The sequence below is a fragment of the Chroicocephalus ridibundus genome, chromosome 4, assembly GCF_963924245.1.
Source record: "Chroicocephalus ridibundus chromosome 4, bChrRid1.1, whole genome shotgun sequence".
NCBI lineage: Eukaryota > Metazoa > Chordata > Aves > Charadriiformes > Laridae > Chroicocephalus > Chroicocephalus ridibundus.
The window spans coordinates 20,929,371-20,946,125 of NC_086287.1; the positions used below are offsets into that span (position 1 = coordinate 20,929,371).

Sequence of the window (16,755 nt, forward strand, 5' to 3'; positions counted from 1 at the left end):
ATACTTCTGCCCATTAAGAGGGAAAAGTAATCTCAAAAACACTATGTGTCTCAGGTTTTGGAAGAAAAACTACAAGCCATAAATTTCTATTATCTGTTTCTTTTCCCAAAGAATTCTAGAATTTCTCTGATTTTTTTCCCCTCTACTTTCTTTAGAGCAGGTCAGTATGATTTAGCCAGACTGAGTTGCAACAGTCATCAGTTGTCCAAGGAAATTCAAGAATCTTATGTGATGTGAAGGTCTTCTGGTGTTGTCTTTATTTTCCTAAGAAAGAATTATTTTGGTCAATAACTGACTTGGATTAGAATATCTGACATATAAATGCTTGAATACTTTGACAGTTGCATAAGACTTGTGTTGGATCGTGTGCAAGTACTGGTGGTTCCTCCTAATTCAAGCGAGGATTGTTATTATCGAGAGATAATCCCGTACGTTATCAGAACCAAGTGGAGCAATAATCAGAAATCACTGATGTAATGCATGAGTGCAAAACATAATAAGTTAATAGCAGGATTGTGTAGATTCAGGATGCAAAGAGTTAATACACCTGCATAAAACAAATCCTTGTTCTCTTTTCTTCAGTCCATCACTATTACATTTCAGAATGTCCTCCAATCTTTGAAATATGTGTTGATACAGCACTTACTTAAGGTTTGACAGGGAAATCAATTTGTGGCTTAATATCTGAAGTAACACTTCCAATTCTATACTTCCCGCTATTGATCTGCTGCTTGTAATTATCATAACATTGGATTAGCAAGAAGAAAAGTATTTTCATTACAAATTGTCTGGGATCAAATTGAGTTATTGTCAGCAAACAAAATTAATTTTTTGACAGGCTTCCATCACTTCAAAACTTTCTCCAGAGAAGAAAGAATCTTCTTCTCAACGTGGATCAAAATAACATCCTCAAAATGAGGAATATAGAAAAGCTGAGAGTGCAGGAATCCTAGCGGTGAGGTACCGATCTTACATAAAAATCCACAGACCTCCAAAATCTCCAGCGCTGTGTAGGAGTGAGAAAGCGTCCTGGCACAACTACTCTCCCTACAGATACAGGAGTCAGATTTTCATCAGGTCCACCTGACTTTCTGAGACAGGTAAAATCATTCCAGTAAAGCCACCTCACCCACTCATTTAAAATGCTAAAAAACAAATGAGAAATCTATGGCTCTGTCAAATGCACAGGACAAGCAACGACTGAGCCAAACTAATGTCAGCCTCAGTGGGATAATTTATGGGCACTGGAAAGATTCCTCATCATTAAAGAGGTCTGAGAAGTCACAAACCTGAAGATTACACCCCAGAGAAGATGGTCATATTGGATATATGTTGGATCTATACACTGAATGGTAACGCAGATCATTCCTGCAGGACTTTGTGGGACCAACAAGGATGGAAGCTAACTGCACCTAACACAAACCTTCAATGAATACAATGGGAGAGCAAAGCAACACCAGTAAGTAGATGAGAGTGTCATGGAAAGAGAAAATGGCTGAAAAAAAAGGGGGGTTGTCCTACATGTGAACATCGAGAAGAATACAAGAACGAAAGAAATCAATGAATTAGTTTTTGCAGGATTTGCATCATAGGTCTTGACTCGTCAGGCTCTCACACATGGATAACTAGAAGCAGATAGTCAGTGAGTGCAGGAGAAATCAATGACCAGAGCAGTGGGATGGAAGACCTTGAATTCTATGAACAGCTAATCTACCAATTTTCCCCACTGCTGCCACTCTCCTTCCCAAAGTGAATGTGATGATGATAATCTATTCAATTTACAGACATGTTGTGAAAGTTCATTAAAAACTGCACGACTTTTTCAACATATATAGAGTAATACATCTAATAAAGATCATTATTAAAATTAAATGATCCTTGGAACAACGTGTTATTCGAAATCCCTGCAGACTACTGTTATTTGCTAGAAAGAAGTTGGCAGAGAGAAGTTATTTGATGTTCTTAGGGTCTGACAAACTGGTAAAACTCCAAGATTTGATTTTCCTGCCACAAGATTTATCGAAGAGTCAATGACAGGATCGTGTATTCTTCATTAAATATATATTAATACGCATTTCAAAGACAGCAATTGCCAGAAATGTTTGACTCCATATTAATTATGGCTTCTTAAGTCTGGGAAGGACCCTTTGAATTGTGTGACTAGTCATGATAATGTCTAATGCAGCCTTCAAGACATTACCTAAAGAGCTTGTACAAGCAATTAGGCTACTGTTTAAAGACACAAAAAAACCCCTAAACAACAATAATCAATCCGGATTTACCCTAAGAAAGACATATACCACTGTACATTAACATCCCATATAAAAATTAATCTCTACTCCCTTAGGCCAGCTTCTCAACCAGCATCCCCTCCTGCTCTGTGGCTACCCATGCCTTCAAAAGGCTCCACTGGACAGGGAGGAGTGCCATTTCAGGTAGGGCACTGCAATCTCCACGCCCTTATCTTTATGTCACCAGCCTAAAAATTCTCTAGAAAAAAAAAACACATTTGAGAACCATTGTGCTATCTATTCCTTCACAACAGGAAGCCTGCACTGCAGACTTGCATTTCTCTTTCCTTGCATAATGTAATTTTTATTTGTTTAATCCAGAATCACAAATTGCAGTAGCGCCCATACTGTTACCACTTGCACAGAATGAAAACAAAGAATTTCGTGTTTACTAAGGATTTGACAAAAGGTTTGGTTTGTAAGTCCCAAGGGAACTATGAGTGCCCTTTTAAGCATAATTTTGTGCAAGTGCACTACAGATAACCTCTTCTGGAAAATAACTGTTTGGGCAGCTGGAATTTACTATGAAGTCATCAGGAAACTACTGTTACAATAATCCACCCCTAATGGCAAAACCAGTTCCCAATACATTTATGTAATAGAAAGCATCGTGCAACACACCACTGTTTTAGCAGGTGCAACAGGTGAAAAGTTGAAAAATAAAACATGTGACCTGATATTAATGGGAATCTTTCTTTTCCTTATATGTCTAAACAATCTTGCTTTAATATTCTGGTTTTGTTTTGCAGAAGGTAACAACTACTCCAGTAATGCTACTTTAATACCAAGGGATCATGTAAACACTATAAAGAGCATTCATAAATATTCAACTTTTGTGCCCTACTAACGAAAAAAAGCTTTTATGAGAATGCTGAAATATCAAGATATCAATATCCTGTTTAACATAATTAAAAAGTCACTGACTTCAACAACATTCGATGACTTGAATGCTTACAATGATAGTTTTGTTTAACTGTTCAGCCCATTTGAGGCCTTGGTTCAAGCACACAAATTTGCACATATAGCAAGTGTACCAGTTTGCCTCATTGTTTAACTCCTGATTTACAGTTTTAGAAGCTGTAAGAGTGCCTGACCCTCCTTTGGTATTACAGGTAAATCCTGCTCTACAGTTGTCATTACCATGTAGGTAAGCCTCGGGATCTACGTCCCACACAGTCCTTGGGGAAAGTTCTTGGGAGCTTCGTGGACTTTGTATTACCCCCCTGCAGAGTTGAGTTCAAACTGCACCATCATCCAAAGCAGCAGTGATCCCAGAGAAGAAAATGCATGCTACAAACCCAGACTAGGTTTGAGACAACACCCTTGAGATAAAAGGCGTTTCGTTTCATATTCTTAAAAAACATGGCAATAAAAAGGCAATGCATTTAAATGCCACCCATTTCTCCTTTATATATCTTCAAATTGCATGTATTAAAAAAGCAGGATATATAATACTTTCCCAGATCCTGCTGAGGAGTTTGTAAGGTGATGAGAAATTTTTTATCACGTGTGCTGGAAATGCCTCTAAATTAAATAATTCCGAAACTAGCTTGTTAAACGTTGTCCTGACAGCAGGATAAAAAGCAGACTGCTCTCCATTACATGAGCTATTACGTGCCAAAGAAACAATAAACCAAAGTCCAATCAATTGGTTTTGGTTTCGAGAGTCCTGTGGTGGGAGGGGATCAGTGGCAATTTCTGTCTGGCTACAAACATTCATTGATACTCTCTGCAGTGCAAGCCTACAGGTAGTGGCTATGAATGAGCATGGATTATCTAAATACTTAGCTGAAGCTGCAAGATGTTACAAATTTAGTTTTTTTTTTTTAAATATAGGTGAACTTCCTGCTGCAAGAAAATGTCTCCAGAGGCTCTTCTGCTGCCTGTACCCACTCCTCCCCACAATCAGCCTGAGCAAAGCAAAGCAGGGAGTAGGATGTGGGGGTAGCTGGTGAACAACAGGGGTTAAGGAAAAACAGAGCTCCAAGGTGCCTATGCCTGCACTGCCAGAAGGTTGCCAAACGATCTTATGATCATTTCAGTTAGTGGAGGAGATAAGAGTAAGTCCCTCACCATTGTAACTTTATCAAGGTAGCCAGGGTTCAGGAAGCTGCATTTGGCTCTTCATGGCCACAGGTTTTTACCCAACAGTGTCCAGACGTTAAACAAAGGAAAAACAAGGTTGCTCTATTTAAAATCCTCCTCTCCTTATGTAGGAGTCCTGTCATGGATAGCTAATGCCAAGGTACACAGGAACCAACATACCTGTGCTTGTCACACACACAGATCCTGCTTTAAATGTAGATGTCACGGGAGCAGAAGATTCTAGGCAATTCTAACATTGCCATTTCAGCTTTATTAAAATAAAAAGTATTCAACTATAATGTTACTCTTTTCAACTATTCCCAAGGTACAGATATTAATTTAAACCACAGCACCAGTTTAATGAAGTCTTTTGTTAGGAAATGCTTAATATCCTTTTTAGGATATCCTATTCTTATTTCAGAAGACAGAATGTACAGGTAAGTGCATCCTGCCAGGCTGAATTAAGATTTGATCTCATGTTTAGTACTCCCCATGTTACCTTAATATCTATTGGATATTCTGTTAACCTTTAAAGGACAATAACCCAATTACCCTCCTTGCATTCAAAAGGCCTAATTCAGCAATTCTTTAAATTGCATGTTACTGGACGTACCAAGGAAGGACATAAACAAGGCAAGGTTTTGCAGAGTCAGTATCTTTTTAAGATCAACAGATATAGTTAGGAAAACAAGACAAGTTTTAGGACACACAAACCCCTCTTCATGCCACGGGCACTTATCCATACTTTCCAAGCTCAAAGAGGTAATGCAACTCAGTGCCATAGTTTCAGGTCTCAATCCTGAAAAGACTCATTCACATGGACAACTTTGCACAGAGTTGAGTAGGGAGATGACCCAAGTAGAAAGTTTATCACTTGGCTAACACAAGATAAAAGCATCTGCCGGTATCATTTAAAGTATTAACAAAAGCATTCCCACCAGCCTCCCCCAAACGTGTATTCTTTCCTCACAACAGCTCTGCAAGAGATGGTCTACAACCAGGCTGAACACCTCTCTGCTCTTCATCAGCCATGTTACATAAAGTCCCACAGGTCAAGGCTCACACTGAAGTAAAATTGTCCAAGCTGTTTTTTCTTAAGCTTCCAATTTGACTGAGAAGGCTTAAAAATATGAATCCCAGCATACTATTTCTGAGCTGCCAGAGCTGGGCTGAAAAAACGCAGCCAGACAGCCTGAGCACCGAAGACCAGCTCTGCACATCCTACAACCACTCTATGAAAGTCTGAGGGCATTAAAAGAAAAGTTACTTTCAGGGAGCTCTCTGTTTATGATGTGTGTTTAATGTGTGGAAAAAGAAACACTACTGTCTGAGCACATAGCCTGCAATGTATATATATTAAAAGTAAGAAGTGGCAAGATGAAATAATATTATAGGAGGGAATAAAAAAAAAAAAAAATCAAGATCTGAGCAGCTCAGGGATAATTTATCACCCAAGCACTAATCTCCCTGAGTTAGTGCTGGCGGGTGAGTCCTTTGGACACGTTCTGTTATCAGTGTAAAGGTACTTTCTTACTGAATAAAGCTTTTGTAAGTGAATAAACTAATTTGTCAACTGATTTGCATAGATTATACCATATTCCACTGGTGGTCACACTGCACAAAAAGTTTGAAATTAATCCTCTGTAAGTGACGAGAGCAAAAGAATAAGTTATAAGTCCCACATAGACTCAAAATTTCACCCACTTTTAAAAACGTTACATAGAAGGCAGTGTCAATTGTTGCAAAGATGGGACAATATTAAAAAAGTTCCCTCTCTCACTGAAAACTTAAGTTGTGCTTTAGTGTTGCCCTAATTATCCTTTCCTGTCACATGTAAAACCTTCTGACCCTGTACAAATACTGCTTTTAACCTAGCTTTGAGGTCTTTATCTGGGGCTTTAAGGCAAGAGCTTTTCACATCAGTTGACACTCCATTATGGAGAAGCTGGGTAAGTCACCTGAACACTGGTCTCTCTCCAGTGCCTTCCCCAGTTTCTCCCACAGGCCCAAAGGTCTTGCAGGCTCTCTCCATTCATTAGGATAATAATACCACAGTGGAACTCAGTTTTCTGAGACACAAAAAGATGCAGTGTCTCCCTGCATAGGTGAGCACAGTTTCAGATCAAGCTTACAACAGTGCTGCTCATTCACAGGACGCAGGACTCAGTGACACTCCAAAGCTGCAGAGAAGAAAAAATCTGGTTTTGGTCTCCAAAGCATTTTTAGTATCTACCATTTAGAAGCATTTCCAGATTCCAGCTAAGAAAAGGACAATAAAACCAGATTATTTTTTTTCCATCTACTGTTGCATTGCATTTATGAGCTCTTTGAAATCCAAACTTCTGTGTAGGATGAAAATGCAGTATATATCACATTTTTGAGTTTCAAAGTGCTCAGTTGTCCCCAAACAATTTTCAGTCCGTTTCATTAGGTAATTAAGCTGTTTGAAGCAAGAGGTTCCATGGCCCGCAAAGCCATTTGAAGAGTCATTTTCAGTGCTGGGATGTTTCTGATTTCCAGTGTGTTGCTTGTATAAAAAGAGATTAATTCTACCTGAACTTGTAGGAAAATACTAAACAGTGGGAGATGGTGCAGGAGCTTATTTAGTAACAAACACCCCCAAAATTTTAGCAAGTACTGAAAAGTATCAGTGAAAAGGACATTGCAATTTAGGCTCCTAATGAGGTTGCACTATAACTGTCCTGCTGGGTCAAGGCAGACGTCCAGCCAGCTACTGTAGTCAGAAACAGATGCTTAAAAAACGGTATCAGAGGCAGAGGTAGTCCAAAATGATCCTTCCCCTGACATACGGTTTTATTTTCTGGCAATCAGCTGCTCAGTAACTTCCCAAGCCAAAAGGCGCAATGTGCTTGACAGCCAGAGAGATATATAGGGAAGCAATTATTTATCATGCCTGAAAACATGACAAACAGTCATCCAATGACTAAAGAAACCACAGGAATTTTATCAGGAAGCAGTTTTTAAAAAGAAGAAAGTGCATTTTTGCATCATATTTGTTTAAATTGTGGAAGACACTGGCATAGGTTATTGTGGAGGGTAAAATTACAACTGAGGTAAAAAGCAGTTAGATAGAATTATGGAGGATTCATCCACCTGTCCGTACCATTCATAAATTTATAGCTGGCTTTTGCATCATCTCCTTTTTCATCTTCTTTTCTAGCTGAAAAGTCTCATTTATTTTGTCTGTTTTCCATTTCTCATCTTTGCTGTATTTCATGGAAACAATTTCAGTTCTACCATTTACCCTCCAGGATGATCAGAACTGCACATAAGATTCAAGATATGACCACAGAGGCACTACATGAATTTACGCTGTTTTCAGTTCCTCTTCTTAGAAGTTTTAACACTGTTTGTCTTTTTTACTACCTGCAAGATGATATTTTCAGAGAAATACCGCAGTAGCTTAATGCTCTTTCCCAACTAGCAATAATTTACTTAAAGCCCTTCATTCTATATATGTTTCTTTTGCCTATGTTCATCACGTTGAACTTGGGTGGATAGTCTATTAAAATAAAACAAAAACACACCCAAGCACTACTTATGATAGTAGCATTAAAAAAAAAAGAGAAACCAAAGTAGTACTAGAGCTCAACATTAAAAAATTAAATTAAAACTCAAGATGCAAAAATGGAAGCTAAACAGAGTGTTATGCTATACTTCAAATACTGCTTCCTGATGTGACACACTACAATCAAAGGAATGAGTGCTTTCTGAAATCTTTAAAAAAAATAAAATCAGATAATCCTTCTTTGAACTGGTCAGGTTCCACAATCTTTTCCTTTTAATAAAGATATGTTAGCCTTTATTACATCTGCCATGGCAAATCTGGTCTTCTGATTTGTATTATAGCAAGTACTTGCGGCCCTACTGATATAAGATAGGTTTTGCTCCCAATTGTTTTTCAAGCCAACGTTTGAATCCTGAGAAGGTATAAAAACACTGACCATTTTACTAGCAAATTAAAATCATGCCCAGGTACCTAAATTAATTTCTGTGAAAAACTCACAAATTTTCTGATTTAAAAAATAACCTCTTCATAATTCCTCCTGAATAAATATTAAGCCATTCCCATTAGTGACAAACGTAGCAATCCCAAATTTATGGTATATTACATAATGTTTCTTTTTTGCAGCACCAAATTGTACTACTTCAAACTTAGAGAATAAATGGGGGTTCTTTTAACTATGTCCCCTATGGAGCTTCAGTTTGATAAGCACATGCATCATCATCATCACAATAAATAATAACATCACTCCAGTCCAGTGCTAAACTCCCAACTGGTTTCACATTGAATCTGAATCCTGCTTTTATACAGGATCAGGTCCCCCAAGTTGTGTAAGCTGATGGCATCCCAGCCCATGGGCAGAACCTGTTCTCTCTTCCACTGACTGTAGCATATGATTAAACTAATGAATTGAACTGCCCATACGTGGATGTATCCACATATCAATGTCTTGAGAGGTCAGACTTACAGGAGTATAGTAATTTCTCAGCGTTAAAGCCAAGAGAGAGAACACAAAGGCTAGAAAAAACCCCCACACCCCCCAACAAAACCTGTTAATGACAGCAGCTCTGAGATCTGACATGCCCAAATGCTGCACTTTTAATCAAGGTCCTTTCAGGCAAATTCAGGCAAATCAGACTAAATAACATAAAGCAGAGAAATAAAATTAAATGTGAGAGTTACTTAAAAAAAAAGTTCTGCAACATTTTCAGTCTTTTTTACATTTGAAATTATTTTACCTTTTCTTCAAATGCCATGCTGTTCTGCGTCTTTCGTTTCCCATCCCTTTCCTACAGAGATTTTCATTTACTAGACACAGCCATTCATCTCCATTTATCTCAAACGATGCAGATGCTCAGAGCGCAGTTTCTAGTTTGATTGCTCCATATTCTGCTAAAACAACAGTAAGAACATAATCTGCAAGAGAAAAAAACAAACCCAAAAGAAACCCAGAAATGCTGAGCGTTCCACAATTAATAATAATAAAGTACTTTATCCACTGTAGCAGCAGAAGTCCATGCTCAATGGGTCTTAAAAGTGTAACAGGACATGAAGCAATACAGCCAGAAGAGCTTAATGGAAGTGTAACTGAAAACAGTTTCCCAATGAGATCATAAGAAGGGGAAGGATTTGGTACAGAAGAATCTACATATCTGTAAAAAAAAAGTTATTTACTGAACAATTATTTACTAAAAGAACGGTCATTTCCTAGGCTGTAGAAGTTCAATCGGTGTCAGAGAAAACATCGTCCTCAGGCTAGCATGGGGTAAAAGGCTGAAGTCAACATTTAATACATTTTCACTGTATCAAGTATGAGAAAATTTTGCTTTGTAAAATCAGCCAGAATGGAAAATAATAGGTGAGCAGGAACATTTATGTGAGGAAACAATGCGCTTAAGATACCCAATTAACTGTCTGCTGAGCGAGTATCACGAGTCTCTTGCAGATGGGGGGTTGATCTCCAAACTATTCTCCATACCACAAAGGTGCCATAAGTAGGACAGGGACCATAACTGAGCCCTTTCTGCAAGAAGCTGAATAAAGCTTAAAGCCTATAAACCCGGCACTGGCGAGTCTCTGCAGTCATTCCAGAGAAGCTGAGGAGGCGCTAGGGAGAAGCCATGTTCCCTCAAAGTGAACTACCCAGGCACAGTTCTACAACTTGCAAGTGCCCGGGACTATTTATTCATCAGCATTTTTCTCCTCAGAGCTCTACCAAAGCATGAAATTTAAACACACCGTTAAACCTGCCAGATTCATTATCAACACCGGCATAAAGGGTGAACTTTGGGTGCTTCCACCTCCGTGTAGGTCTTGCTACAGCAACGCACACGCTTGGGGTCTTCAAGCCCTGGGACGCATTAGAGGTGATCACCACAAAGGCCTTTTTTAAAGGCCCTTAAACTACGTGTGCGAATATTGGGTGACAAAGGGGAAATCACCCCTGACGCCGGTTCCCACGCCCGCCAAGCACACAAAGCCACCTCCAGGCAGCCACCCCCGCTCCCCCCTCGCTCCCAGGGCCGAGAAGCACCACCGCTCCCCGCGGCCCTGACCGCTGCCGGCGGGGGGAGGCCGGCTCCTACCTGCGGGACGGCACGGGCCGGGGCCGCCGGGCGCCGCCGAGACACACCGTCGCCTGGCAACCGCGGCCGCCACCGCGCGCGGCCTGCGCACCTGACCCTGCGCTGGCGGCCCCGCCCCCTGCCCCGAGGGCCCGCCCCCTTCGAGAGGCCCCGCCCACTACGACGGGCCCTCGCCCCCTGCCCCGAGGCCCCGCCCCCTGCCCCGAGGCCCCGCCCCCTGCCCCGCCCGCCCGCCCTGGCCGGGAGGAGCCGAGGAGGGCGGTGGCACGGGGAGGAGCGGAGGTGCAAAGAGCGGGAGACGAGTGGGGAGAGCAGGGGCGGCACGGCATTAATCATGGAGTCATAGAATGGTTCGGGTTGGAAGGGACCTTAAAGATCATCTAGTTCCAACCCCCCTGCCATGGGCAGGGACACCTCCCACTAGACCAGGCTGATCAAAGCCCCATCCAGCCTGGCCTTGAACACTTCCAGGGATGGGGCATCCACAGCTTCTCTGGGCAACCTGTTCCAGTATCTCACCACCCTCACAGTAAAGAATTTCTTCCTGATATCTCATCTAAATCTACCCTCTTGCAGTTTAAAACCATTACCCCTCATCCTATCACTCCACTCCCTGATAAAGAGTCCCTCCCCATCTTTCCTGTAGGTCCCCTTTAGGTACTGGAAGGCTGCTATAAGGTCTCCCCTGAGCCTTCTCTTCTCCACGCTGATCAACCCCAGCTCTCTCAGCCTGTCTTCACAGGAGAGGTGCTCCAGCCCTCGCATCATCTTCATCGCCCTCCTCTGGACTGACTCCAACAGGTCCATGTCCTTCTTGTGCTGAGGACTCCAGAGCTGGACCCAGTACTCCAGATGGGGTCTCACAAGAGCAGAGGGGGAAAATCACCTCCCTCGACCTACCTCCCCTACATGTTAAGGACAGGAACAGGACAGGAAATGCAGCAGGACACTGCATGGGATTTGGGTGGCAGGTGGCCACAGAGCTGAAGGAGTCGGGGTGACAGTAGGAGCGGTGTTGAGGGTGCCTTTTCCCAACAGCATCTGAAGCCTTCTGTGCAGGCTGGTGGATAACTAATAACGCCATCATGCACGAAGGTGACTCCACACCCCTGCCGTTAGTCTGCAGCTTGCCTGAGGCAATCGCTCCATTAGCTCAAGCGGTGAGTGGCTGTGTTGAGGACTGAAAAATATGACTTGTGATGCACAGCAAGGCCAGTTTCACCAATCATTTTGCATTTTTAAAAACAAGAAGCAAACAGATTAAAAGACCAGAACTCCAGACAAGAATGGTCAAAAGACTATACACAGTGGAAAGGGTTATCAAACACTGAAACAGGCTGCCCAGGGAAGCGGTGAAATCGCCATCCCTGGAGGTATTTAAAAGATGGGTAGATGTGGTGCTGAGGGACATGGTTTAGTGATGGTTTTGGCAGTGTTAGCTTGGTGGTTGTGCTCAATGATCTTAAAGGTCCCTTCCAACCTAGATGATTCTATGATTCTTTGATTCTATGATTCTGTGAACCGGATCCAATGGATGTGGTTCAACTTTTGTTGGTGACATGACCAAACATCTCTGTTGGTGCAGGAGTGCCACTCCGGCGCAGCTCCATGAGAAGCAACGTGCTGTTCTTTCCCCATTCACCATCTCCTGGTTGGAGATTGCCATGCCATCATCATATTCCTTTTTCACTATTCAACCCCGATACAAATAAAGACTACTTACTAATTTGGGGGAGAAAATCACAGTGCCATCGGTGCCAAGTGCACACCCAGGGCACAGGCAGGCTGGTGTATGGGTTAACTTCCTGTGGTTTAACGAGTTACTGTGCATCTGCAGAGCCATCTTAACCGACCACGTTAATAGCCCTTCCACTCTCTAAACCAAACGTGTTTGCTTTCCCTTAAAACGATTTCTTTAAAAAAGCAAGGGGCTAAAGCGCAATGCAGTCAGTTTTCACAGCTCCACTGAGAGGCAGTAATTTATTAAATCATGTTAATTCAATCATCCAGACTTATCTGTCCATAAATTAAATTTGCCTCTTCAAACACACGCATTACCTGATCTTTTAGCCTCATCACAATATATTTATTCAGAACATTGCTCTTGCCGTTCTCACTCACGCTTAGGAGGAATCCACATTTCCACACTTTAGATATAGGATTCATAAATCAGGCACCTAGGAAAATGCGATCACACCCTCAGGGGTCCCATATAAAAAAGCCTGCTTTTTCAGGGGTTTACTTTCAGGATGGTACCCAGCGTTTTCTTGGGAGCAGCCCTTAGCAGTGTTTCTCTTGGGGACAGGAAGGCAGGAGGTCTGGAGGGAAGACACAGTGTCCTGCCTGCCACTTAGAAGAGGCTGGGGTTTTGAATACCCTACTTGCACGCACTCACCCCCTCGCACCTCCAATATATACTGTGCCTTTGCGAGGATGCTGGAGAGCAGCAGCTGCTGGCGGATTGCATCAGCGCTTCCTCTGCAACAACGTTAAATTTACTCTGGGGTTTGGAAAATTCTGTCTTAGACCATAGGTCAGGAAATGTGTTGACTCCCCTTTTGCAGGGTCTGACAGTCAATTAACGTCAGAGAAAATCACCAGGGGCCTGATTTTCCAAGGTGATGAGCGCACTCAGCTCCACCTGGTGTCATTGCAGTCCAGCTGCCCATCTTCACAGGAAGGAAGGCAATGGGCCTTGACGTGCTCCAGGAAGGCAGCGTGATTCAGTGAAAACAACACTGAATCAAGCACCTGCCCCTTGAATTTTATTCCCAACTCTGCCATTTATCTTCCAGGTAAGTAGCTCAACTCACCTTGACTCAGTTTCCCCCCACACCTCTTCCTGGGACACACTTCCCAAAGGTTATCTATGGAGTAAGTGTATGCAGACGTATGCACACATCTGTATGGTAGTTTACTTCTTTTCTGTCTTTTGCTGGAAATAATCTTGTCACGGTCAACCCAGCCTGAACTATTTGAAACCAATCAAAGAAGAAATGCATCTTTCCATCATTAAGCAAGAGAAAAATCTGGCACAATTTCAGGGTAAATACAGGAGTTTTATGTCTGCGCTGTTCAGAGTTACTGTAATTGTGCTGGCACCATTCCCAGAGCTGAGCTAAGGTCAGTGAGAAACCTGTAAATTAATAACTGTGGAGCTGATGTGATCTCTATCCAGGAATAACATTGTACATTCATGAAGCTTTATAGGAAAGAAAAGTTATGTTTCTGTTTTGCCAAGAAACGTTTAAAATTTTCAAGTCTTAATATCGACAATTAGTATACCCTGGACCTATTTGGAGATGTTGGACCTGATTCTGACCCCACAGGAACTTCACAAAACAGGTTAGTCTGCATCAATTATATTGGTGCTATCCAAACGAACCGTAATCAGGTGAAACTTCCTCTGAAAACCAAGCCTACATGGGCTTTTCCTTTGGGGTGTCATCTTAAAAAGTTCTCCTGGTTTTATCCAGTCACAAGCAACATCCAGTCATCCCAGTCACTAATTAATATTATTGATTAATAGCTATTTGCTGTTGCTACTTGCATTATTAACATTTAGGAATTACATTGTACTACGACCTGCAGGATCAGAAATGGCTTTTCTGGTTAGAGGAACCAGTTTTCTGCCATTGTGGCAGAGTCAATTAGATACCTGTCGGTCTCTTACTCCTTCTTCTGAAAGGTTGGTCCAATGAAGATTACAGAGCTCCTAATTTATAGGCTAAAATTATTTATTGCCAAGTTATACCTACTTGCTCTTTTGCCAAATTATTTTTCAGCTTAAAATAACTTTTCCCCTATGATGTTTGCATTCCTGATATATTTATAGGGCCCACTGTCATCTACTCTTGACATTTATTTTGCTAAGTCATACAAGCCAAGCTCAAAATCTCCTGTCATTAAAGACAGGCTCGCAATTTTTTTATCATCCTGTTGTTTTTTTCCAGCTTGTCTTTCTTGAAGATGAGTGATCAGAACAGTATAATTGACTCCAGATGTCTTGTGCAGTAGAATACTCTCTGTACTGTTAATGTCTGGTATATCCTGGGATCACGTTATCACGGTCATAGCAAATTGGTTGCTCATAATCATCAACTATTACGATGGGGTTCCTCTCTTTCTTTGTCCTCCCTGGTTGCAAAGGTAAGTGGAATGGAAGTCCCCACTGTAGTAAAAGGTTTTGTAAGTATGTGACCCTGCACTGTGTACCCACTACATTTCATTCTATTCCTATTACCCCATCCCCTTATTCCCATCTTCATCTGATGATACTCCTTAATCATTTGCAAATGTCATGAGCATGCTTCTGTCTTTTCCCAGTGGCACTAACCGAAATTAAGATGAATATTGTCCATAAGAACCTTTCAGCCTGATAGTCCCCCTTGCAGCATGATCTCTTCTCCCCATTAGCCAGCCCTGTAATCACCTTTTTGGCTTGTCATAATCCCTTTTCCAGCATAACTACAAATTGGGATACAGTACTGAAGGCTGTCCTAAAGTCCCAAACTAGTAGTATTTTTTTTTCATCTATAAGATTAGTCCTCTTACCAGACGTAGGTAAAATCCACTTTTGGTAAACTCTTGCCACATTTTCCCATGTCTTTATTTATGCTTGCAGTCAAAATTTGTTCTAAAATGTTACATACTGTTAGGGGTCAGACTGACGGGTGTGTGTTAGCCTACATCTTCTCTCTCTTGCCTCTCAGCTTTTTCAGAACTGGCATGCATTTGCAGTCCTCTATTTCTGTAGCATCATCCCAAATGTGACAATTTTGTTTAAGATGTTCTTTCAGTACAGCAAGGCAGAAATTACTGAGTCCCCAAGTAAAGTGTATTAAACTCCTGAAATTTTGCTTTCCCCTTGGATAATTTCCATTTCTGTGAAGTTTTCATTAGCCATCCTACCACTGCCACAGTGTTACACATCTCTATTGAAAGCAAAGGAACAGGAATTACTTTAAGTTGTAAATCCACACCTAGATGATCTTCAGGCTTGCCCCATTTGGGTTTGATTTTCAACTGTTCTTAATCTTTACATAAAAAGCGTCAATACAGCTAAAACTACCAGATGAACACCATGCGTGGTAAAAGATGTGCCTCCAGAAGCTTCTTATTCCAAGTGGATAATACAGAGCAAGGACATCTACCCCCATTTTATACAAGACAAAAATCAACACTAATCTGGGATTAAGTGGGGAATTCATACTATGGTACTGGCACCCCTGTCCAGACTGCTGCTCTGCTGGAAAACTCTCCCAATCTTCTTGTATTGCATGATAAGCAAAACACTGACTACCTTTGGTAAGTCCTCTGTCGGTTAAGAACTAGCAACTGCCATGGCATTTTCAAAAAAAATCAGCTCAGGTCTGCAGAAAGAGCTTTGGTTGAAGTCTTGACTATGGCATTAACTTCATGATTTCAAATTCTTGAAGTCATTACCTTCAGAAGGTGACGTGAGAACAGTTTTGACCACGGCAGGTGCTTAGGACTTCATCCTCAGAAGCGACGAATGAGGCTGGGAGGGAGTAAGAACTGATCCAAAGATCCGGAGGATGACAGGAGTCTGGGAATTGAATTGATTTTGCTGTCACTGCACCTGGCATGCAAAGAAAAGGCAATGAGAGGATCCAGTTAAAAAAAAAAGGCTTCTCTGACTCACTGAATCCGGGCATTTGTTTTTGCTCCTTTTCACAGGCTTATGTGAATTTATAAACTGCAATCTGAAGGGAAAGCTTCGTCAGGCAGCATATGGCATTTTGTACAAAGCTGTATCTTTTCAAGCTGAAGTAGACCTAGAAAAACTTTTGCTAACTGTTTTTACGGAGTATTTTCACTCATGTTGAAAGATAGGCAATCATAGTTTTTCTTTGTCCTTGATTCTGTGAAGAAGTAAAGCACACTACTGATGTCACCAAAGTCATACAGAAACCGTGTGTCGCATCTGAAGGTGACCACACACTCCGGAGATCCTGACCCAGGTCCTGAGTGACAGTCTGTCTCCTCTCACTGCTGCATCCTTGCTCAAGGAAAACGAACGCCCTCCTTGGCTTGGTAGGGTTTTCAGAGGTACATTTTCAGGGTACTAGAAGGCAATAAAATCAGCAAATGGCACCTTCCTATGGTGAAGGGTCTCTTAGAGAAAACGTAAGCTTAAGACAGGCTTAAAATATGTTGGGCTATCTCATTAGTTTAAACTCTGATCAGATTCAGCTCCGCTGGGAGGGAAGAACTCTGGTGGAATCCCACTTACTTTCAAGCAATG

The 16,755-nt window shown here is 41.6% G+C and overlaps 1 protein-coding gene across 7 annotated transcripts in view; it reads right to left on the reverse strand.

Annotated features, from left to right (window-relative positions):
- The window catches only part of LRRC56 (leucine rich repeat containing 56), a 66,304-nt gene extending 55,689 nt beyond the window's left edge, over nt 1–10,615 (reverse strand). For 3 of the 7 annotated variants that reach the window (XM_063332342.1, XM_063332339.1, XM_063332337.1), the window contains exon 1: nt 6,335–6,423. In XM_063332342.1, coding sequence (XP_063188412.1) covers nt 6,335–6,412 — 78 coding nt within the window. In that variant the 5' untranslated portion in view covers nt 6,413–6,423. Of the gene's footprint in view, nt 1–6,334; nt 6,430–9,140; nt 9,319–10,487 lie in introns of those variants that run through there. The other 4 variants (XM_063332340.1, XM_063332343.1, XM_063332341.1 and 1 more) reach the window with 3 other exon arrangements.
- Between the last annotated feature and the right edge of the window lie 6,140 nt (nt 10,616–16,755).